Raw genomic sequence first — 25921 nt, 5'->3', positions numbered from 1 at the left:
GATTGAACAAAAAGGGTCACAACTTTTCTGTTCATGATGTCTGGTATTCCGATTAAACCCAGCATTACGAACTTGAAACACAGACTGTTCATAATAAGCTCGCCCCAGATCATTACTATTACGCAATCGATGAGATCTTGTGATATAATACATTGCGCAACGCTAATAGTTTCACTGTCGAGCTAGTTACAGATAATACAATTCATCCTCCCATCGAATTTCACGACCAGCCTTCGCTGTATTTACCCAAGCCGGATCTCGTAACTCCGCTGATTAAACGTGTCAGATGATCCTTTTTTTCACCGTCTTACACCTTCACGAAGGACGATTTGCAACTCTGGAGATTTAGGCACAAGGCAACAGGCTGCACTCTACTGAAACTGTGCTTGGGCATGTAATATTCTGCCCAATATTCTCTCATACGCTAGAATGAAAAACAATACCTTCACTTCTTTCTTCTTCTTTTTTTTATTTTAAACGAGTCTCTACAGGAGCAAAACGGATTAACAGAACCCTGATCATTAGGAGAGCAGAAAATGTATTTATGGATTTAAGAAAATGGCACTTTAAACACGATTAACAGGCTACATTTAAAGAGAATAGACATTTCCCAAACAATTGCACATAATAATGATGTCATATCTGTATTTTAATATAACAATAAACCGTATAGAAAACTCCAGTAGTCAGTGTAAGGAACCTGGAGGTTTTAATTGTATTTAACGCTAAAACATTTATGTCTTCACTTCAAGCCCAAGTGCACTACATTATGAAATATTCAATGCACTCCCATTTGCATGAACATCTCGGTAAACAAGTAAAAATACACACAAGCACGCGCACGAACCCGGGGACAACATTTTCCGAGTTAAGCTCAAGTGAAGATTTAATTCCGAAACTGGTTTGGAGACTATAGAATGCCATTGAGGTCAACATAAAACGCATACATATGATCTTATAAATGCACGGCGGCTTAGTGGTTAGCACGTGTGTCTCACACCTCCAGATTTGGGGGTTTGATTCCCGCCTCCGCCCTGTGTGCGCTGAGTTTGCAAGTTCCCCTCGTGCTTTTCTCCGGGGGGTTTCCTCCGGGTACTCCGGTTTCCTTCCCCAGTTCAGACATGCATTGTAGGCTGACAGGCATCACTAAATTGCTCATAGTGTGTGAACGGGTGTGTGATGGTCTCAACCCTGCGATGGGTTGGCGCCCCATCCAGAGTGTCACCCGAGTCCTCTGGGATAAGTTCCAGGCTCCCCGCGACCCTGTGTAGGATAAGGGGCACAGAAAAGGGACGGATGATCTTATATATTAATTAACAGTATCATCTCGTTAAAGTAGGGCTGCAACTCATAATCAGTTAGTTGGCCGATTATAATTATTTTTTTATTAATCGGACGTGGGGGGGTGGGGGGTCAATCTTTCAGTACTATTATTTCGCTTATTTAAAGTAAAATCCACAAACGAAGTGTTACGAATATAAATCTCAGACTAAAACTTTACACAACTGTTTGTGTAACTGAAAAACGATCGGTGTGGATTTTAGCCAATGACCGACAGTTCCGGCAATCGGTTATTGTGTCGAATCATTATGCATAGAGTGAAGAACATCTCGGTTCAACTGTTTGTCGCACTGTCGCTGAAATCGCAGCTCCGTGTCGGGCAGGTAAACAGAATTCTCATTTATTCACTAACATTTCACAGCAGTACTGTGCTTACGTGATGCGCAGAGAACTGAAAGAACACACACGTTTGGAGAGAGAAAAGAAAAAAAAGTAAAAGCGCCAACACTTGAAGCGGCCCTGAGGGGAAATTTGGTCTTTGCTTATTTTTTTTATTTTTTTTTTTAACCCCGCTACATCTTCATTAACTCAGGCATGGTGACAGACGCGTTAAGTAAGAGATGCAGTAAAAATAACAGTGGTCTTCAGCAAGTCAAACTGTGTGTGTAATGTGTGTGTACGTGTGTGTGTGAGGATTCCCGAGACCACAGAGGAGACTCGGTTCTTTGGCCACTTTATAAAAACAGACTTAAAAGCTGTCGCTTTGAAAAGACGAGTGTCCTTGTAACACGTGGAGTGTGAAGCGTCAAAGAGCTGCAATCTTCCTTGTTTTTTTTGTTTTTTTTGTTTTTTTTTAACTCTTTCTGTCCAATCTATATATATGCATAGCCCTCGTCTGTATTAATGCATATTTAAAGCATTTCACTAAAGAACTTGTAAAACTCTGAGGTTAAATCGCATTAGCTACCACTTGTTTTAAGCCTCGTTTATTTATCTTTCAAGTAAACCTTGGACAAGCACACTGGAGTCTTACTTTTTTTTTTTTGGGCGGACTTCTCCAAGACTGATTTCCCACCACGAGTCGAAACAGAGCACATGCAGACTAAAAGGGAACTGACAAAAGTTCGCAAGTGCTATACACGGTCTTCGAGTTGGATATTTGGGAACATGACAGTATATTAGTGCTGGATGCGTCTGTGGGTAACATCCTGAATGGGACTTGCTGTGAGTAGTGTCTGTAACGTCTGTAGTGTCTGCCTGATCAGGATTTCCACATGTTTTTAACATATTTGGACAAGCAAACATTTGATCCTCTTTGAAACATTGCCTATTAATAAAGGTGATACAATCGATCAAATTAGATATAAAGTTTTGTAGTCATTATCACAATTTAAATTAACAAGAAAAAACAACGCACTTTTTCCGTGTGACTGATCTGTATCACGCCGTCAAATCCATAAAATTAGAATCATGTGTAGATTGGATGCCAGTGATTAGAAGCTGTTTAGGGAGTGCAGGTGGAACCGGTCTTATTTATACCCCTCTCATATCTAGTGTCTGGTGTTCCCTTTGTTACTGAGGTATGCGGAGTCATCATGTCAAGATCTAAAGAGATCTGTAAGGTCTTAGAAAGAAAAGCTTGTGGATGCCTATGAGTCTGGCAAGGGATTTAAAAAGATCTCCAAATGATTTGAAATACATCATTCCGCTGTAAGGATAATCGTCTACAAGTGGCGCGGATTTCAAACGACTGCTAACTTGTCCAGGACTGCTGTCGCGGCAAATTCAGTCCAAGAGCAGACCGTCTGTTCCAAGAACCCCAACATTTCATCACAGGATCTGCTAGTATCCTTGAAATGCTGGAGGTGGGGTATTTGAAACGAGCAGTACATGCAAGAGCTGAAAGAATACTCGCAACAGAAAGAATATTTCATGGAAGAGTGGTCAAAGATTCCAGCGAGCCTGGTGGACAATCATGCGAAACGCCTACAAGAAGTGGTTTCTGCTAAAGGGACTTAGCTTCTGAGGCCAAGGGTGTACTTCCACAGAAGAATCACATCTATTGATATTTCTGTCGAATAAATGATTGAAAAAGCTACATTTCCTTGTGGTTTTGTTCAAGTATATCAACTTTATTAATAGGCACTGTTTGAAAGATGAAAGTGTTTGCCTTCCAAATATGTAAAAAAAAAAAAAAAAAAATTCTAATAATAATTAAAAAAATTTTTATACATTTTTAAACAAAACAACAATTGCCATTGGGTATATTTATTATTCATATGATTGTCATTTTAACATCAATCCTTCTATCTATCCATCTTTCCATCATATCCAATCCAATCCATCCTTCTATCCTATATCTCATCCTATCCATCCTTCTGTTCTATTCCTCTATCCTAATGATCTCTCATCATATCTATCCAATCATCCATCCATCTAATCATCCATCCAGCTGTCCTTTCATTCACCTATCTATTTAACCATTCACCCATCTAATCATCTATCCATATGTCCAATCATCCATCTCTCTAATCATTCATCCATCCAATCAACAATCCATCTCTCTAATCATTCATCCATCTAATTATCTGCACGCGATTGCTTCGGCTTCATGGCTCGTTGTTTTTGCTTTGATACTGTGAGATGTAGGTCATGCACAACCAATTAACCATACAGTAGTGAACTTTAAATCAGCTTGTAGCATCTCAAGGACAGACAATGACCAAGTTTCCAGTGTCAAAAGGTCAGAATGGGATCTGAATGCACCAGAAATAAGAATTTCAGTATAGGGTAGTATAAACATGATCGTGCGTTTTAACGCAATATAGTTAGTTCAAACGCACAAAAGACACCGATTAAAAAACTAGATTTACCCACAACCCTCACATACACGCATTTTCCTTACAGTCAGTGAGCAGCTGATGAGTCCTGAGCAGACAGCAGCTCTCTGAAGTACATGACTGCTATCGATTTTGGCTTTCTGAGGTGGCAAGCACTTTGTGCATGTGTGTCCCAAGATATTTCATCACTTAGAGTACTACGGTCTCTTTCCTCTGGTCTTTTAGTGCATGCGAGTATATAAAAATGATCAGAACTCAAGGGCGGTGAACAATCCTCTATGTGACTGGCAAAAGTGAAAGATTTCAAAATAAAGATTTAGTCATTCACCTTATACGAGCTAAACAGAATCCAGCTGTGTGTGTAGCTTATACAGAAAGCACATTACAGACGAACAGCAAACGCCCACTTAGCAAACAAAGGCCTCTTGGAACCTATAAGCAAACATGCTTAATAATGAAGCTGTTTCAGCACTGTAGCTCAATGCTTGCTTAGCAATCAGATATGATACTAGCGTGTATGTGCGTGTAGCTATGAAATGACAAAACTGTATACAGGCCGAGGCTTTTACAAAGAATCATTTAAACTAAACAAACATCGACGGGGACTGTCAGAATAAACGTTATAATAAATATTTATGCACTTTAAAGCACCTGGAGTGTTTAAAATCCCACACTCGATATGATACTAGAAAATGGGTCTGAAGATTTGAATCTCACATTTTTTTTTTACACCAAGTATCATTTAAGTAAGGAATAATATATATTTTAAATCAACCCTATAATGGCGTGATGTGGCCTACTACTGATGACCTGAAGTTGATTATTTTTCCAACAGCACGTCCAAGAGTGCTTTACTCCTCTTACACCATAGCAATTTTTTTTCTGTCCATTACAATTTTTAATCAGGACATCAGTACATACTTATTCTTCTTCTTCCAGACATAAACTTGGCACGTAACTCATCCTGCGACGTTTGTTCTACGGTCATGAATGAGGGCTCAAATCGACCAGATTATTGAGAGAGCTTTGCTATGACTGTTATAAGCGATCCGGCTTGCGATGTTAGAACGGCGGAGCAAAAAGTCGCATGGTTTCCTCCCATAGACAATGAATGCGGAATAAGACACAGGCGTCACAGTTAGGACATCGTTCGGCTGACATGCTCGTATCACATATCCTCTCGTACGTCTTTGGGAGAAGACCTGGCATATACACGTTGCGTTTCGGAATTGTGGCCCGAAATGTCCATAAAATGCCATTACTCCAGCCCCATAGACAATAAAGTGAAATCTTGGACGCCCCCCCAACTCCCACACCGTCAGTGATACAGACATCAATGACATGTTTAAGTGTTCGGCTTGGTCCAGAGAATCAGAAAATCATTATACACATCTATCTCCCACTACTGACCAGCATGATGGTATCGAGTTTTGCACGGGAAAATGTCAAATCTGGTTACATTTAACATTGTGGGACGTCTGAGAAACAAGCAAGCGCCTGGTATATAGGTTATCATTCGCACACCAGCCTCTCTTTTTTTTACGCCTCTATTGAATTTAATAAGACAAAAACAAACAAACAACAACAAAAAAAAACAACACAGCTTGTCATGTTACCAAGAACGTCCTCCATCCCAAAGGCCTTCCTGTGGCGAAAAATGGACGGTTCCATAGAGCTGGGAACCATCCACAAGTGTAAAATCGAGCTAAATCTAGGCAAGAAGAAAAAAAAATTACATACAAAATGAACCCGATGCACCCATGTTTATAATAGTGATATCATCTGATGTGAAAAGATGAGCAACGTTCAAATCCTGATGATGCCACAGCCATCCATATCCAGGGATCCAAAGAGAGTGTAAATGTGTTTGCTTGTATTTTCTCATTTGTAAGTCGCTTTGGATAAAAGAGTCTGCTGAATGAATAAATGTAAATGTCCTGCTCTCTGCATTGTTCTCCACTGTCACAGCAACACTAACCAACTGCAGGCAACTTTGAGGCATGTGTACAGAAGAGTGCGCAAAGTATCTCATCCGAGTGTGTTCAGCTGCCCTGAGATGTGTCGAATCAGCACATGCCTCAGAGGAAGGACTATCCAGTCGTTACGCTACAAGAATTCTGACTTAGCGATACCAAGTGCATGATGAAACTCATCACACACATAAAAAAGAGAGAGAGATGTAAAAAAGTGAAGAAAAATATAGCAAGTGGGGGGAAAAAACAACAACAACAGAGTCTAGGTAAACTGATGTAGAGGAAAAGTGATGATGTATAAACAGCGTGAGAGAAGCAGGTCACCAGCCTCATTCTGTTCCTCTCTCTCTCTCTCTCTCTCTCTCTAGTATCTATCCTCTTTCTATTCTCATCATTTTCCATCCATCCTCCCTCCCTTCCTCTTGCTTTCTCACTCTTTCTCTCATTGTTCTCCTGCAGTTTGTTACCTCTCTCTCTCGCTCACTTTCTTAAGCATCTTTTGTTTTTTAGCCTTTGTAGCTCTTGGGCACATATACACACTCATAGCACCCGCCCCAAACGCACACCCACACCCTCGCAGAGCATGTTTTGCAGGGACAGGGGTTGCTATGGTGATAGGACACAAGGGGCCTCATATTACTGGATAACTCGGTCTGAAGTGACCCTGAAACGTGAAAGAGAGAAAGCAGAAAGAAAGAGGGCGGGTCCCTGCTGCATTCATTCGCTCACTAAATATGAGAGACAGACACATGGCGGTGTGTTTCAGCCTGCTTCTGGATAACCACTAGTGTAATATTACATCGTTAAATATACTGATGCATCTCAAAAAATATGAACATCGTGGAAAAGTTCGTTTTTTTCCGTAACTTAACTCAAAATGTGGAACTTTCATATATTCTAGATTAATTAAACATGAAGTGAAATATTGCAAGCCTTTTTGTTTGTTTTAATCTCGATGATTACGGCTTACAGCTCACGGAAATCAAAGTTCCAGTATCTCAAAATATTAGAATAAAGAATTTATAATACAGAAATGTCGACCTTCTGAACAGTATGGTAATTTATGCACTCGATACTCGGTCGTGGCTTTAATCCTTCTGTACGAATTACCGCATCAATGCGGCGTGGCATGGAGGCAATCAGCGTGTGGCACTGCTGAGGTGTTCTGGAAGCCCAGGATGCTTTGATAGCGGCCTTCAGCTCGTCTGTATCGTTGGGTCCTGGTGTCTCTTAGATTCTCTATGGGGTTCAGGTCAGGCGAGTTGGCTGGCCAATCAAGCACAGTAACACCACGGTCAGCAAACCAGTTACTAGTAGTACTGGCACTGTGGGCAGGTGCCGAGTCCTGCTGGAAAAGGAAATCAGCATCTCCATAAAGCTTGTCAGCAGATGGAAGCATGAAGTGCTCTAAAATCTCCTGGTCGACGCTGCACCGACTCTCGACTCGAGAAAACACAGTGGACCAACACCAGCAGAGCACACGGCACCCCAAATCATCACTGACTGTGGAAACTTCACACTGGACTTCAAGCAACTTGGATTCTCCGTCTCTCCACTCTTCCTCCAGACTCTGGGACCTTGATTTCCAAAAATACAAACTTTACTTTCATCTTCCACATGATTGTGGTTGCGTGTACCGAACCTGACTGAGAGAATAAAGACTCAGGAAACCTTTGCAGGTGTTTTGAGTTAATTCGCTGATTAGAGTCTTCTCAGGTCGACATATCTGTATTATAAATTCTTTATTCTAATATTGAGAGATACTGGATTTTTGATTTCCGTGAGCTGTAAGCCGTAATCATCGAGATTAAAACAAACAAAAAGGCTTGCAATACTTCACTTCATGTAATGAATCTAGAATATATGAAAGTTCCACTTTTTGAATTAAATTACATATACATACATACATACATACATATACACATATATATATATATATATATATTTTTTTTTTTTTTTTCTTTTCCCCATGATATTCTCATTTTTTGAGATGCACCTATACTTCAGTTGTACTCGTAAACGTGAACCTGGACAGCATGTGTGTACAGCTATGCAGTTTAACTCCATAATATACACGAGTTCCTAGGCGAGGAGATGAAGTCCTAGTCGAGGACATGGTGAAGTGTGTGTGCAGTACTTTTAAGAATACTTTCCAGTATTCATCCAACTACTAAAGGTAGGCAAATGTCAGCAGATGAAAATGGGAATGAATCAGTGTGACCAAAACATGCTCATTTTGTCCTCTTTTATCAGAAACAATTGAATACATCATAGTGTAATAATTATTAATTACATTAGGCAATATATTACATACAACAACACCTATAAACGGAAGTTTATAAAACTATGTTTCATATGATTCAGTCCATCTAGATGTATAAATTTGCATGCACAGACTTGTGAAAAAGTATGTAATGTCCAGGAAACAAACTTACATTACCTGCCTCTTTATTTTTTCACTCTCTTGAAGAAGGCAAAGAAGACTCTCCTGAGTTGGGAAGTAGAGGCCAACCGATAGTGGATTTTACCGATAACCAAGTACCTGCCCGTAACCGATTACTCAACCGATAGTTTTTAAAATTGATACTGAATGAAAATATAACACTCAAAGTAAAATGATGCTGAACTTTATTACAAAATTAAACAGTACTGACTGTACTATGAAAATGTACTGTACTTTTTTTAATGGAATAAATGTATTAATAATATATATATATATATATATATATATATATATATATATATATATATATATATATATATATATATATTCCCAATTAATAAATATTAAAGTAAAAAAATATATACATCCAAACTGAACCAAAAAGAAACACTCAAAATAACAAGCAACAATACTGACATCCAAAAATGAATCAAAAACCACTTCAAATCACACAACAAATTTGTCAGTGATAGTTTTTATTTTGGCTCTAGAGGCCGCTCTCGTGCTGGATAATGACAGCGGACCTTCTCAGCCGGAAGCAGACGCGACTATCGGTGTGGATTTTTGCTGATAAACCATAGTTATGTTATCAACCTCTAATGGAAAGTTACTGCTTTACCTCTGATTGTTACAAAGTGCTGAAACTGGAGACTCCTTCCAGAAATAAACAACTAGGACACAAGATCAAGAAACAGAAGTGCTGACTGGGACAAGGTCTTCGTTAAACCTTACAATACTGTGTGCATTTCCTCTACCCGACCGCAGCAGCGTGGAGAGCCCACTGTGCACATGATGAGTGGCATTTTGAGGACTGAACAGATTGAGGATAGGATGGAGAGCTCATATAGGCCACCACTATGCATCAGCTCATAGGCCAGTGCACAACAATGAGCTCTTTCTTTCTTTCTTTCAGCGACCCCAGTTCCTTTCAGTCCAGTCCACCCCCCTAGTCTCCTCTCTCAGCTTACATCCCTCTTCTGTTTTTCCCCAATCTCTGAAGACAGCTTAGCAGGAACAGCCATACTAAATGAATTCAGACCAGAGTGATATTTAATTATCGAATCAGTAAGTTCTCTAGGTCCAGCTGTAACAAAAATGATTTCCTTTTCTGAAAATAATACTCTCGTATTAATACGCTATGGTTTCCATAGTAACACCGAGAATTGTATGGCGGACATGGACCGTAATCTTAGCCAACCCGTTGCTAATTAACAAAGAAAAAAAGAACAAATATTCGCTAAAATGAAGTTCTTTGTAAACTTTTATGAAAGGAGTCTCCAGTGTCGGCACATTTTAACGCTCATTAAGTCACCCCCCCCCATGAGAGTCTTCATGACTGAGGGCTTTCGCAGTTTCTCAGTAACATGACGAGCTGCATTTCGCCGTCTTATTCTTTTGTTCTCATTCTTCTAAACTTATTCCGTTTATAGCTGCTATAAGATCGATAGAGTGGTAACAGGAACCGATGTGGTTCACGAACCCTCTGCCACATTAAATGTAATTATAAATGTGTAAAAAGCACGATATTCTGTGGCGCCAGCTGTGGACGGAGAGGAGGCGGGTCGAACCGGCAGGTAACGCATGATGATTCTCACCTGTGTCTCATTACATGCAGTTTACTTATTTGTGTCTCTTTGTGTTTTCAGTGAATGCCGAAACGAGAGACACAGAGAGACAGAGAGAGTGAGAGACAGGGATAGCTGGCGGAGCGAAAGCCACAAGTCCGTGACGGACCCTCTTCTGTTTTTTTTGTTTTTTTAAAAGGAGCTCAGCTCAAATTCCTCCTGTCTCCTGAGTCGTCCTCCATGCCATCACACACATTCATTAATAAATGAAAAGTTGTAATCATTGGCTGTGATATACGAGGAATACAAGTTTTAAGAAAATAATCCACTTCTGAGTGGCAATAGCCTAACATAAACCACGACATCCTACAACAGCACACCCGGTCACGTTTTATTCCGTACTTAACATATAAAAACATGACCGTGATAATGTAGGATGTACTTTAAGCGTGATCACTTATGTCGGAGGATATTTGAGGATGTAACCCGAGTGTGCAATAATGCATGATTACTGTTATTGTTAGGAGGTTTAAAAAAAAAAAACAACAACAAAAAAACAAACAACACACAAAACACAAGATGTACTCACCTAATACCTGTCCTGCAACACCACTGTCTCATGAACATAACATTACTGACTTATTATTATGAGGTCATGTAAAGGATGAAAAGAAGTAAGATCATGGTGGAGATCACGTCAGTTTGAAACTTTGCTATAGAGGACCTGGAAAACACAGACATCACACTAACACACATGTAGTGTAAGGAACGCTATGTCCAAAAGCTTCGGGAATACTCCAATTAGTCTAGGATTTCTTAATAAACGTTGGCATGAATGCTGGTCACGCATACTCTCGCACACATCTGTGCAATGGCATTATATTCTCATGGTTATGAGAGTGATGCTTATGTAACAAGGTGACCCATTTCCACAGGAATCGCACACAAAGACACAATAAAATATGAATCTCTAGCTTTGGGGTGTCAAACATTGTGTGTGTTTGTTGCAAAGTCTCCCCAATTCTTAAAAAGGTCTAAGGAGCTGTTTTGCAAAGCTGCTCTGGGGGTCCAAGCACCGACGCAGGAGGCCTATTGTGATGTTCTGTTTGGAATTTTGGAACACTCATTTGGCATAGTACCAAGGTTTAAAAAAAAAAAAAAAAAAAAAAAAACACCATCACCACACTATTTTTTGGAGTGTGCCTGCAACAAGCCAAATTTTGCCCATAACTCTTGACCAATTGTCACAGACTCATCATTCCATGATTCCTTAAGTCATGACAACTCCGACAGTTATGACTGGTTCAAAGTTCACCATACTCATTTTTTTTCACCTCTCACTAATCTTCCAAAGTTTAATCAAATCATCATTTTTATAATCAATTTGTGCCAATGGCACAAAAACAGGATGCGAATCTGAATCTCGGCGATATTGACACCAACTAGTGAAAATCAGTGTGTTCTTGACTAACACCTGTCTTCCATACATACAAACACTGTTGTGTGTGTGAAATTCCCAGGAGATCAGCAGTTTCAGAAATACTCAAACCAGCCTGTCTGAAACAGACAATCATGCCATGGTTAAAGTCACAGACGTCACACTTTTTCCCCTCATTCTGATGTTTGACCTGTATCTGCATGATTTTACACATTGTGCTGCTGCCACCTGATTGGAAATCCTAGGAGAAAGCGTCATGCTGTCGGTGAGGAAGCTGAAGCTTGGTCCTCATTGGACTTTCAGAAAGGACAATGATCCCAAGCATGCATCAAATTCCACCAAGGCTTGGGTGCAGAAGTCGTCCTGGAAGATTCTACAGGGCCATCACAGTCACCTGACTTGAATACCATAGAAAATCTCTGGTGGGATTTGAAGAAGACGGTTGCAGCATGCAAACCTGACAATAGTACTGAACTGGAGGCCACTGCTCATGAGGAATGGGCTAAGGTTCCTCAGGAACGCAGCCAGAAGCTCTGCATCTCATTTGCAGCAGATCATAACAGCAAAAGGGTGCTCTACTAAGTACGGAAGATGCTTCCCATGAAGGTGTTGAATCATTTTGAAACTGGAGAAATCATTATAAGTTGCATTTTCAGTTGAATTTGGGGAAGCCACTTGGGGAGGGGGTTTGAATCGTTTTGACTGCAACTGTAACTATTTCCAAGACGGTAAATTGGTTTGCAACTCTAACATTAAAGTTGGTGAATAATTAGCCTATTAGCAGACAGGCCCACTACCTTCTAGAGACACTTTTTATATTGTCCCAAAATTCATGTTCTTAACATTTTCTTCATTACGTGTTAAAAGAAGAACGCATTTGCTGTTTAACCTTGAATCCACATGCAGAGCACCAGAAGAAGGGATCTGATACTGTTAGAACACTTCAAGCCAAATTAAGATGCCATCAGGCTTTGAAAATAGACTATGTCTTGGCCCAGGTAAATCTTACGACTAGGATACCTGCAATTACTCGTGCGAAATGTGTGTCAGGTTGCCATAGCCGGAAGGACACCATTCATTAACACCTTCCTTCTTCTAAAAGCAAGCTATCTGCAACCATAATATATCTAATAGCTGTTTACTGCATAATATATTTACGTAACACCACTATAACATGGCTGCTCGCATTCCAGACATAACCCTAGCCATGACTCAAGTGTACTAAACATTGCGCCGTTAAAGCTAATTTGTAGTTGTTTTTAGTGAATTACTATGTGGTCTATCAAGCCTTGATGTACAACATTACAGAGCCTGGCATTGTCCTTCTTTTAATGCACATTTAGATTTGGATTAGGGATTGGCGATATGGACTTAAAACTATACCACGGGTATTTTCTGGTATTTATTGCGATAATGATATCAGTGATGATACAAATATAGTGCCATTCGCCACTGATTTTGGCTACAAGTGAAAGCTGCATGCAGTCTTGAGAGCCTCAGAAACACAAATATTGATCTAAAAAAATCTAAAACTGATTTTCTGGAACCAAATTGTTACTCCAGGTTGTAGAGGTAGCTCCTCATTTAGCGATAATCACCTCCTCAGCTTCACGTCCGCCTTCCGCCATACTTGATTTCGCTCTGCATGTGAGCCGTGAAAGGGTCGCAGACCGTCTCACACAGAAATGCGTCATCAGCTAGGCTTTATTTTACTCATACTCGGGGAGTAATTCTCAATACCACTTGATACCATAGTGTACGTTACCGCGCTAATGAACAGACGGCATGAAATGACAGTTTTACAATTAATGACGGCAATCTAAACAAAGCAGACTGTGAATATCAAGAGCAGCTACTGCTGCATTTTTCTACAATACATGGACCCTGATAAAACATCTAAAACAGGGTTTTCCCTATCGTAGAATGGCTTAGGCGCAGCACCTGTGTTTCTGTAGAGCACCTTAAACCGAACGAACGTAAAAAGGGCATTTAGGCGACATGTCAGAATGAATGTAAAAAACAAAAGATAAGAGTTCAATCTGCTGAGGAAACAAAAACAGTAATCTGGCAACAGGAATGATCTGCCAATCAACAATCGGTGTTTGGATGAATGTTTATGATTGGTGCGTGACAGATGCTCATCGCCAAGCTAACCGGATATTTTTCTGTACCGTCACCTTGGGATGGTAGTTACAGCCATTAGCTCGGATAAGCAAGTTGCAAGTCATCGATAAGGCAAACCTCAACAAAGAATAAATGAAGCATAAACAAAGTGTTTTTTCATTTAAAAAAAAAAGAGAAATTAAACAAAAAAACCACCCGCTGTCAGTGCCTAAGCCCTCTGAAAACCTTGGGGAAAAGCTGTAACACACATCTAGCAGCACACAGGAGAAACAGATTCTGCAGCAAATGCTAGCTAGGAGTGAAAAATTACAATGCCGTGTGGCAGTGAAAATAACAGCGCTTACCCAGTATGCTATTCTTGATGATCAGTTGCTATAGGTCATTGACGACGACAAATTCTGGCACAACAAAAACAATTTTACTCACTCACTTGCAACCCTACTCAATACAAGGGAACTAATTCATTTCATTTAAAATCAACCATCTAACATTACAAAGAACGCGCCTAGCAGTAATCCTTTTTCATGGCTGCTATGAAAACTAGGAAACCTAACAGAGAAATAAAATGTTCTGTGATGCCCCAAATTTGATTATTACCAACTAGGTTACTCATGTTGGTATCACCGAGTACAAAAAAAAACATGAGACTGTCCTCTATCGCTGTGCCAAATTTCATAAAAAGAGCACAAAGCATTCTATGGGCTGCCATAAACTCCAATGAGCAAGTAGTAGTAGTATAAAAAGAAAAACAAGAAGAAGAAGAAAACATTTACAATAGGATATCTATGCACCTTTGGTGCTTGGCCCCAAAAAAAACAGGTAAATGTACAGGCTATCAGACAGAGATGGAGAAAGAGACAAAGCAGGACACCAAGTGAGAGATTAGATCAATGAAGAGTGAAAAATATAGAGAAATTGGGGAGCATAGTTACAGGTTTTTATGGTTCTTTTAGTTATAGTCACGGTCAACCAAATAAATCAAATCTCTCAGGGAGACATAATTACTCCTGCTTTTATGGCAAACCATAAAGACGAGATAAAAGAAAGAAAGAGATAAAAGACAACATTAAAAGGTTGGTTAGGTGGATAAATGTAGTCAGGAAACAAAGGTTGGATGGGTGGGTGTTGGCATGGGACCGAAGGTTGTGGGCTCAGGCAGCTGAAGTTTGGTGGATGAAGGGGGTCAGGGGACAGAATGTTGGGTGGGTGTAGTCAGGGGGCCAAAATTTGGTGTGGGTGGGTGTAGTCAGGGGACTGAAGATTGGGTGGACGGAGAAGGTCAGGGGACCACAGGTTGGTTGGGCAGGTGGGGTCAGGGGACTGAAGATTGGGTGGGTGGGTGCAGTCATGGGTTCGAAGAATGGGCTGGTTGACATTTTTCAGGGGATCGATGGTTGAGTGGGTGGTTAAAGTTAGGGGATCAAAGGTACTTCTGTGGGTACGGTCAGGAGATAAAAGGTTGGGTGGGTAGAGTCTTATATGACCAATAAATATGACTGTTACTAGAAGTAATTCATCCACAAGCATACTCCGTCTCTCATTACAGTACATCCACGTTTCTTATTGCAGCACCGTACATACTGAGCAGCATTGGAGCTCCACCAGCTATGTTCTGACTGCCTCTCATCTTGGTCTATCCCAATTACAAAATGGAACAGATTCAGACAGATCAAAGCTTAATGTCATACATATTTGCCCAACAACGATCAGTCAGGTTAAGAGAAATGATGAGGCTCATATTTATCAAATGCCACCAGTGACATTTACCTCGGGTGAAACTGATGTGGATGATGCTGATGATCAAAGTCACACCTTACCAATCATAAACGTGTATGTCTTTGATAAAATGTCACTAATGTTGTTTTTCCAGAAACGGATTAGTTTATAAATGTAAAATTAAGACAGCATGTTTCTTTGCTAAAACCTGTCAGCTCAGAGCACTGTTCAGCGCTAATCACCGAAATAATATATGACAACCGGGTTAACAACAACTGGTTATTTGGTTCATAATGTACATATAATCATTTCTAATCATCTATAAATGATGTTTGCTATTTCCAAATAAAATAAATTGGATAATAATTTATTAAACATGGATTAACTAACAGACAGGCTGGACTTCTATAATGACTGTAGGCTGTGAATAAAGACTAGTATATGGGCAGATTTCATCTAAATATTTATCATTTATCAGATCTTATTTACCACAAATTAAATTAAAATAAATTACACCCCCCCCACCCTAATTTGTGGTAAATAACTTTCAAGTAGGTACATCAGTGATTTAGTATTCAGATCAGTAGGTACACACGCAGACACACAAAGAGCAAGTGGGAATCGAAATCTTGTCTGCATACCTAATTTTCAGGCCTGAAAAAGGGGGACAGAGAGAGAGACAGAGAGACAGAAAGAGAGAAGACAGAACAGAGACATTCCCCATCTCAGCAACCTAGAAAACATCAGCAGAGACAAACATCATTAAGCATTCAAGTCTAAGCCTTCTATTATTTCTCTCTGACAGCAATGTTATGGTTTTTTTGTGTTTTGTTTTTACCGGTCATAATGCCTTTGCGCAGCAGACTAATCTACGTGGAGCCTTACTGACCACAGTGTTCACTCTCTCAATGACAAGGATATAGAATAGGATAAAAGGTAGAGGACAAAATCTTCAGGTCAATATCCCCGTGATCGCCTGTCATCTTCTCTGAGGTTAACAAGCAACACAAACACACACATACACCAAGCAGAGGCACACAATCAAGTGGCAAAATCCAAGCCAATCAACACAGAGGTGTCCTTCACTGCAACAGAGAAACAGAGGGGAAGAGAACAGCAGAAAGGGAAAGAAGAAAAGAACAGACAACGCATGGAGAAAAATGATCAGATCGGTACACAGTGCCTCGACCCCCCCGGTGCAGCTTAACAACCACGTTTCTAGAACAGTCTCATCTATGCTGGGCATAATAAATGTGGTATTAATGTAGAATATCACATCACCCAGCATGTGGGAATACCAGTGCATAATTTGCAGGACATGAACTTTTTTCTTTTTTTAATTGGCGGCTATTACCTCGTTAACTCAAAAAGACCTTGTTTAATTATTTACACCACAACACCGTTAGTAATTCTGGAATCCAATTGGTCAGGTGTTGCTTAATGTTATAATAGGTTAACAGTTCTACATTAAACACTCTACACGAGGACTTTCATGTCAAACGTCCCACAAAACGTATAAGGTACGATATTATTTCGCTAGAACAGCAGCAGACCCGGTCATATTTTATTCCTTACATACATAGTCTTAGACTTGATCAAGCGGCTGCTTTGAAACCCCTTAACAAAAAGAGAAATCGCACTGCTACTACAGCCATATTTTTCACAAACTCTCCTCCAAACATAGCCTCATCTTTCCGTTCTTAAAGATTACAGCGTGCATGCAAGTGCACTGGGCTGTAATCTCACTTATCCACACTGTGCTTTGTTTTGTGCGCATAAACCCTCGAGTACAATAATGAGCAAACACCACTAAGCAGCATGACGTTCGAGCTGAACCACCGGCTCACACATGCATGTACATGCTCCTAGGCGCTTTTCATAGAGTCACTGAAGTAGAAGATTTTCTTCCCCTAACTAGTTGTCAATTAAATCATCATACTCGAACTGCTGGAGGAAGCCACACCGCAAAATCCACCATCTGCAAAGGAACAAAAACTGCACCCAGCAGCAAGGGTGTGAACTTACTCTGATTCTCCGCATGGCAGCGACGATCTCCATGCGACTGTTGGGTCTCTGGACATCCAGACTACCGATATACTGTAACACAAATGCAAGTAGGAAAATTAATCAGATTTTTTATTTATTTATTTTTTTAAACGTTTGTAATTGTGGATATGACGTTTTCTCCAAGATGATGTTTATTTAGCATTTTAGGAAGGCGTCTCCAGTGTCAGTGCTTTGGGTAACAGTCAGGAAATAAATGGTCTGCACTTATATAGCGCTTTTTTCCAAAGCGCTTTACACTGTCTCTCATTCACCCATTCACTCACACACCAGTGTTAGCAGAGCTGCCATGCAAGGCGCTAACTTGCCATCGGGAGCAACTTGGGGTTCAGTGTCTTGCCCGAGGACACTTCGGCATGTGGAGTCACGTGGGCCGGGAATCGAACCTCCAACCCGCTCTACCACCTGAGCCACAGCCCAAGCGCCTCCCTTATGTTTTCAGACACAGCAAAGTCTTCAGTTCAGGGGGTGTTATCGATTTCTTGATTGCATGACAAGCCTTAACTTTGAGAAAAACCTGAGGCTGGAGTACAGTGGGGCAGGTTAACCCATGCTGTTAGGAGGAACAAGACCATCACACCTCATTTTGTGACTCGGAATAGCCTTCCTGTTAGTGTTCAAGGTATATTCACTCTCAACCAACGATACATGGATCGAGACAGTGGAGTGATGCGGTGCCAATATACCAGGGTGTCCTCATGTGTGTGCCAAGTTCTAGCCCTTCTAGCCCTCGCTTTTCCCAGGACATTCCTGGGTCTAACCTAGGGTGTCTACCCTGTGGGGAGACAGCGAGGTCACTCAGTCAAGTCCTGGGATTGTCAAATTCCTCACTTTATCACAGAGAGTACTCCCAGTAACCCTGCAGAGGAACTGCCTGTACGCACGACCTTATTCTTCCACTCACTACCCACAGATCATGACTATTTGGAGAGTACAGGGATGTAGATTCACCGGTAAACAGAGATCTTCATCCACAAACCGAGCTCCTGGAAGAGTCCCCACTTGAATACTGATCATTTTAAGCCACTGTACATTCTTACCACACCTAATAATCTTTGTTGCCTGAAGTACCAGATCCTGACAATCTTCTCCAGCTGTGTCTCCTATCAACCTCCAGAGCTGCCAGAAACAACACGGGAGCATGACCCTGACCTTTTTCTTCCGCTTCTGTTCCTCCGGCTTCTTTGTCTGGCTCTATTTGCACTTATGATTCACCTACCTGCTCCAGGCGATAATAACCTACAAACTTGTAAATCTAAAGAATCACTGTTGGGATCATCTCAAGAGTTCTACTAACAATATGCTCTTACCCAACATCCTGTACAGTCCTAAAGCATGTCATACTTTTTGTCCTCTCACTATACAACTGTTTAATGATTTATAATCCCACTATATTGTTACCCAGAAAAGTATGAGTTCCTGTTTGTGTCTGGCTCTTCTCAATGTTTCTTTCTTATTTCATCTCAGGAGGTTTTTTTCCCTTGCCAATGCCACTTCTGGCTTGCTCAATAGAGATCCAGATCAAGACTACAGCCTTGTGGCAATTCTTGTTAAAAGTGCAATACAAATACCAATAAATGTGAATTAATCCGAATTTAATTGACATGCAGATTAAAAGTAGGAACATAAGCAGTCATTAAGTTTGTCCATGCCACTATTAAGCATTCTCAGCTTAGATAAATGATATCCTCGACAAGAACGCCAACCTTGGTATTAGTCCTATTCGGACAGGACTGGTTTTCTAAACGAAGTTTGAGTTATAATTCTTATCACCCGACGTCTGTGATTCCATGTACAGATTCGGACAGGATGAACATCTCTGTGTTTATTACAGTGGGTGGGAGTGTCTGTTTTGTGCATTGCAGAAGATCACGTGCTCTGGATGCGTGCATTACGTATGGTCATATGAAACTGATACACTGATACAGTGGCCAGTCTTAACAATTTACGTGGCTTGGCTCTTCCTGTTGATATTTTTTTTCTTTGCCGGGTAGCAAAAACGTCTACCGTACGTCCATACTGAATCGCACGCAGCAAGCAGAAAACGCACACATTGGCCAAAACAAGTAAAAGCGTTTTTAAAAAATATATTATCTCCAATCACAGACATTTGCATCGGTCTGGAATTTTCTTATTTATTTATTTATTTATTTATTTATTTATTACAGAGGTTGTGTGAGAAAAACACAGACTTGGCAGATTCGGACTGGATTAAAATCGCAGAGTACCTCTGTGAAACACAAATTTCTATAACGTCCCCTTGGAAAACTAGTCCCACCCGAATAGTGCTTAAAATTTTACCTAACAGTTCTGCCATTGTAAGATACTAACCCAAAAAAAGACTTTGACCCTCGATGAAGCAAACGCTTTCTAAACACTTTAAACAGTTTAGAGAAAAAATTCCTACGTATAACATAAGCCAAATTTTCCCCCTCAAATAAACGTCAAACAATCAGATATACTTCCAAGGTCTCTTGTTATGTTAAATATATCCAACAGGCAGATTTTAGTCATATTTGGGAAAAACTGCTGTGCTATTCAGGATAAAAACCACTTAAAACTTATTTTCCACGTTCTCCAAACCTATTTAAATCACTGCCTACAGCAACAGAAAAAAATGGTATTGGATCTGCATGAAATCATCTTTCCTCCCACAGATAAAAGTTTAAAGGAGGAAAATCTGAAGACGCCATCGACTTTGAGCAGAATTTGAGCTAAACAAGGCCCTTGCCAAAAATATCAAGCTTAAATAGTTCCTGGGGTGCTGAGCAAAGTGGAGATTAGAAAAAAGCTACACAGTGAAATAATCAGTGGTGTATATAAATAATTATTCATACATGTCATGCACATATCGAAGAAATAATTTTGGTGTACTAGTAGAGGAATGAAAAAAATATTATATTGATACTTGGTACCACTTCTGATTATTCTCACACCCTTCCACTGGAACAACTTTCTCACTTGATGTCGATTTTGCTCTTGATTTGTGTGGCACAACCAATTCAACATAACCAGTGTGTGTGTGTTTGAATGACACACAAAAATCTGCCTACATCAGTATATATGTATATATTTAAAATATTCCAGTTCCAAGCTTGCAGAGGATTAAGGGTCAAATTCGACAGAGTTTAGACAAGGTTTGTGTAAATTCGCAAAGTGTATTGTGAGGCAAAAAAGTTCATTCATTCATCTTCATTAATCGGTTTATCCTGGTAAGTGTCGCGGCAGATTCTGAGAACACCGGGCATGAGTTGGGAATACACAGTCATACTGAGTCACAGTGCACACACATTCACACGTACGGGTAATCTGGCGTAGCCAGTGCACGTACTGGCATGTTGGGAGGAAACGGGAGAACCCAGAGGAAACACTGTACACACTGGGGAATATGAGTAACTCCACAGAGACAGAAAACTTAGCTCAGGATCGAACCAGGAAGCTACAAGGTGGCAATGCTACCCGGTACACTATACTACACACAGAACATGTAAGGAGTCACATAAAAAGCTTTAACAGTATTTGAAATATTGGCAGAACACCAGCGCATTTCAGTTTCGGGTTAAGAGTAGCCCAGGTGTTAGCTCAGCTCAGGTGGTAGATGGGCTCTGTCAGTCAGATTTGGTTGAGTTCACTAACATGTTGTACATGTTGGCAACCACTGAACTGTTACTCATTTGCTCTCAGGAAAGTGTCCTAGATGTATTACACCTGAAGCGCCTTCATCAACAGATTCTCAAACTAGAGGAATATGACAATCTGACAAAAATATCACCATATAATTATGTTTATATGATACACAATCATGAGATATATATATATATATATATATATATATATATATATATATATATATATATATATATATATATATATATATCTTTTTTTTTTTTACACACACAGACACATACATACACTGTGTTGCCAAAAGTATGTGGACACCCGACCATCACACCCATATGTGCATCCCATTCCAAATGAAGTCCGCCTTTGCTGTTATAATAACCTCCCACTCTTCTGGGAAGGCTTTCCACTAGATTTTACAGCATGGCTGTGGGGATTTGGAGGTTTGAGGTCAGGGCTCTGTGCAGGACACTCGAGTTCTTCTACTCCCAATCTTGGCTTTGTGCGCAGGGGCATCATCATGCTGGAAGAGGTTTGGGTCTCGTAGTCTCAGTGAAGGTTAACCGTAACGTCACAACATACAAAGCCATTCTAGACAACTCTGTACCTCCAACTTCGAAGGCAAACATATGGGTGTGACGGTGAGGTTCGCCAACAAACTACCAGCAGTTTTGCTTTCAAAAACTTGTGAACTTATCTCAGGAGAGTGTATTGTGACACAACTGATCGCATGATATCCTGCGCATCTTCTATGTGCATCTTTCCTGCTGTTTTCTGAGTTAGAGATCATGACAAGGGCAAATGAGAAATGTGATCTGCATTAGGGACAGTGCATCAGTACAGAAAATAAGGGAGGTAATGGATCACGTAATGGAGTTCCTGAGTCTTACTTTGTCAGCAGAATATCCGTTTTTTGTCTAATAATAGACCTTTTTTTTTTTCCAGGTCTGGATTGTTAGCTTTCCAGCCTTTTGCAAGAACCCTGATTTATTAACAAGCCCAGTGTAATTAACAGAAATCAGACTAACCTTAATTTAAGTGTGGTAGGATTTCATCTAAATATAAAAGACCCAAATCATTGTATATAAAACAACAATAAGGCATAATCATGGCCAAGATCTTGTCATGCTCAAGTTACTTTTGAAATATTTTACACTTTTTTTTTTCTTCCCTCAAGAGAGGTTAAAATACTGACGCTGAGTGCAATAATCAAATATCACCAATAAGTTCAGCTCCACACAAACACACGGAGCAGTTGTATTCGGTGATTTCACCTTGGCTTGGAAATGAATGCCGTGCTGAAACGCCTCGTCGTTGTGAAGCGGCACGCGCGAATCCGCCGCGTCGTCCACCAGGTTGTACCTGTTCCGGCCGGGCATTTCCTCCTCTTAAAACAAACAAAAAAACAAACAAACAAACAATCCACACCGTCCCGAGAAATCCCACTCACAAATCTGCGTTGGTTCGAGACACAGCACGCGCCTCTGTTTCCTTAAAAAATGTCCCAGCGTTTAACCGGCCGCCGAGGAGGAGGCACGAGCGCAGGACGCATTGTGGAGTCTGTCAGCGCGTGAATGCAGAAACAGGGCAGGAGGACAAGCGGGGGCGGGGGGGTGAGGTTTCAAAACAAAGATTTTGTTTAGGGTTTTTTTCCCCCCCCTCCGCTTATCTCACTTGTGAGCGTTTACCGACTGCTTCGTGTGTGTTAATGTTTACCACAGACTGCGGACTAAAAATACAGTGCCATGACCGCGCGCTAACGGGTACAGCACTTACAAAGCTAATAATTCGGAAAAGCTTCCTCCTACTGAGGCAAGTTGGCACGCGGGCCTTTGGGAGGAGCTCATTTGCATATCACGCGCTAGTCTTATCGTATTGGAGCAAAGTTCTGTCACGTGACTACGTTCCCGAAGGCAGTTGCTTTGTTTATTTAGACTGGGAAATTTAAAAAAAAAAAAAAAAAATTGGTTTTGTTCTGTCAGGGTCAAGATGACCTGTTTAAAATTGTTACATGAAAACATGAAACTTGGTGTGCTTTGGCTCATTTTCTCTACTGAACAATAAAAAAAAACATGATAACATGTTTATATTACACAGGTCGTATGTTAGGCATGTTAACCCAATACAATAAAACATGCTGCAAAAAAAAAAAAGTGCTGAAAAGTCAATCATTTACCCCAACTCAGCCCCACTGAACACCCTTGGGACGAAACTGCACCCCAGGCCTCCTCGCCCGACCTCACTAATGCTCTTGTGACTGAATGGGCACAAATCCCCACAGCCACACTCCAAAATCTAGTAGAAAGCCTTCCCAAAAGAGTGGAAGTTATTTTAACAGCAAAGGGGCGGACTAAATCTGCAATGGGACGTTCAACAAGCACATATGGGTGTGATAGTCAGGCCTCCCAGCCAGCTCCATCAAAACCCTTCGGATGATTCAGAATGCAGCAGCACACCTTGTCTTCAACCAGCCCAAAAGAACCCATTTCACACCCCTCTTCATCTCCCTCCACTGGCATCCTGTAGCCACCAGCATCAAATTCAAGGCCTTGATGCTCATGTACAAGACCTTGTCTGGAACAGCACCCTCCTACCTCAACACTCTCCTTGAGGTTTACGTTCCTTCACTCAACCTGCGATCGGTTAATGACCGATGCCTGGTAGTGCCTACTCATTGAGGCGCAAGGTCTCTTTCTAGAACCTTCAAACTGATTGCCCCTCAATAGTGGAACGAACTTCCAACCTCAATTTGGACAGCAGAATCTGTCACTCTCTTCAAAAAAATGGCTAGACACACCTCTTCCACAAACACTTAACTAACCCCTATCTTGTCGTCGTCCCCCCCTCCCCACCATATATATATATTTTTTTTTAAATAAAAAATTCTGCACTTACACTGGTTGTTACACCTCGACTCTGTGCACTTTTCTTCTCTAGAACTCAATTTAAAATCTTGCACGGTAGCACTGCTTGTATTGTTCTCCGCTTGATATATCGCTTCGATTGCATTTCCTCATTTGTAAGTCGCTTTGGATAAAAGTGTCTGCTAAATGAACAAATGTAAATAGTCAGGTGTCCACATATTTTTGCTCACATAGTGTATTTCTAAAAGAGGGAGGCATGGTGGTGGTAGCATTGCTACTGCACATTCTTGATTCTTGATAGATGTTCTACACTGATGAACTTGATTTGATGCTAAACTGATCCTTTTTGAATAAACTATAGCATACAGTCATTGGATAGCTGACCAATTCTTTATTTGACCAATCTGATTTAAACATTTTTTACTCCGGGTACTCCGGTTTCCTCCCCCAGTCTATAAAACCTGTGTTCCAAAGGCATTTCCAAATTGTCCGTAGTGCGTGAAGGAGCGCACGATTGTACCCTGTGATGGGCATCCAGCATCCAGGGTGTCCCCTGCCTTGTGCCCCAAATTCTCTGGCATAGGCTGCCGACTCCCCCTCGACCTTGTAAGCGGTATGGAAAATGGATGGTCCAATACCCTCACAGCTGGAAGAAGCTGCTTTATGGAATTTGTCTATTCAAGATTAAATGATGCTGAATGGTATCTGATAAAAAATCGAATCACAACAGTTTTTCCATCTGGATATAAATAAATAATGTTATGTATTTAAGTGAGTCATTTTGAAATAAGCAGAGAGTTTTGTCAGAAAAAATACAGTCACTGAAATACTCTTCAACAAATTAATTTGTTTTTGCAAGGGAAACTGTGAAAGTACCCACTTACTAACAATGTTCGTTACTTTAGATTAAACAAATGGTGTCATTTCCGACAATGTAAATGTTCCATGCCCACCCACCCCCATCCAAAAATGTGAGTGAAAGTGACTTTGTGTGGCTTTTAATTATTACAACTCCTTGACTAATGATATGAAATTCTAAGGTTCTTGGGGTTTTCCTCCTCAACTTTTTCCTAGGTATTTTTTCTAAATGGCTAAGAAATGGTCAAATTATGAAAGTTTTTAGAACTTTAGCCCCCCCTTTTTTTTAGCCCCTAATTAAGTTATACAATAATTTAATTGTTATACAATATATAACAATATAATATATAATTCCTTCTGGGAACCCTAAACGTGACATTCAGAGTGTTTAAGCTACTATAACATTATTGGAGATTGAGCAGTGGAAGTAATGTGAATGTAAATGTAAATGATGTACGGAAGTGTACTGAATATTTCAATGGAATGTGAAAAAGAAAGTCCCACTTCACTACCCCAAAAAAATTGAATTAGAGCACCCTCAAGTGGCTGATCCCTGAAATAAACGCAAAGGTGTGTGTATTTTCATTAGGCTATAGCAGGACACAACTACAAATGAATGAGAGAAGTGAATTAGTTTTTATTTTTGTGAACAGAGAGAGAGAGAGAGAGAGAGAGAGAGAGAGAGAGAGAGAGTTTCAGGCCTAGGGGGTCTGAAATGAACACACGCTGACTTCATGCATGCTCACACAGACATCCCACTTTATTCATGCAGAGCAGAAGTATTTATACACACTGATAACAGCAGTGCGTGGACGGTTTCTACTGGTGCAGGGGCCAGACAGATAGACAAAACACACAGCGCACAGGGTCATACTACAAAATAAGTCTACATGTTTCAGCTATATTAAAGGATGGCAGTATTCAAAGCTTATTCAAAGAGGTAATTAAATATATACATTCATCATATTTATTTAATAGCACAGAGACACAGAAACAGAAACTATAACCTAGTATTCCCCATATCCAAGGTGTCTTAATACAGTTCATAATATACAAGCACATGATATAAGAGAATTTCCTTTCATTAATCTTTTTCATTAATACTAGACACGGTTGTTGTTGTTTTTTTTTGTC

At 40.4% G+C, this 25921-nt stretch overlaps 1 protein-coding gene across 4 annotated transcripts in view; it reads right to left on the bottom strand.

The window, feature by feature from the left end:
- si:dkey-34e4.1 (carboxyl-terminal PDZ ligand of neuronal nitric oxide synthase protein) overlaps window positions 1–22890 on the bottom strand; it is a 77321-nt gene extending 54431 nt beyond the window's left edge. Inside the window, exons 1-2 of one of the 4 annotated variants that reach the window (XM_053677103.1) lie at window positions 22340–22890; window positions 17406–17477 (exon numbers count right to left, since the gene is read on the bottom strand). In XM_053677103.1, coding sequence (XP_053533078.1) covers window positions 17406–17477; window positions 22340–22444 — 177 coding nt within the window. In that variant the 5' untranslated portion in view covers window positions 22445–22890. Of the gene's footprint in view, window positions 1–246; window positions 3452–5737; window positions 6981–17405; window positions 17478–22339 lie in introns of those variants that run through there. The other 3 variants (XM_053677104.1, XM_053677105.1, XM_053677106.1) reach the window with 3 other exon arrangements.
- Between the last annotated feature and the right edge of the window lie 3031 nt (window positions 22891–25921).

Source organism: Ictalurus punctatus, chromosome 28 (genome assembly GCF_001660625.3).
Source record: "Ictalurus punctatus breed USDA103 chromosome 28, Coco_2.0, whole genome shotgun sequence".
Lineage (NCBI taxonomy): Eukaryota > Metazoa > Chordata > Actinopteri > Siluriformes > Ictaluridae > Ictalurus > Ictalurus punctatus.
The sequence above is the reverse complement of the archived record's forward strand: the minus strand, read 5'-3'. Positions and strand labels throughout refer to the sequence as shown.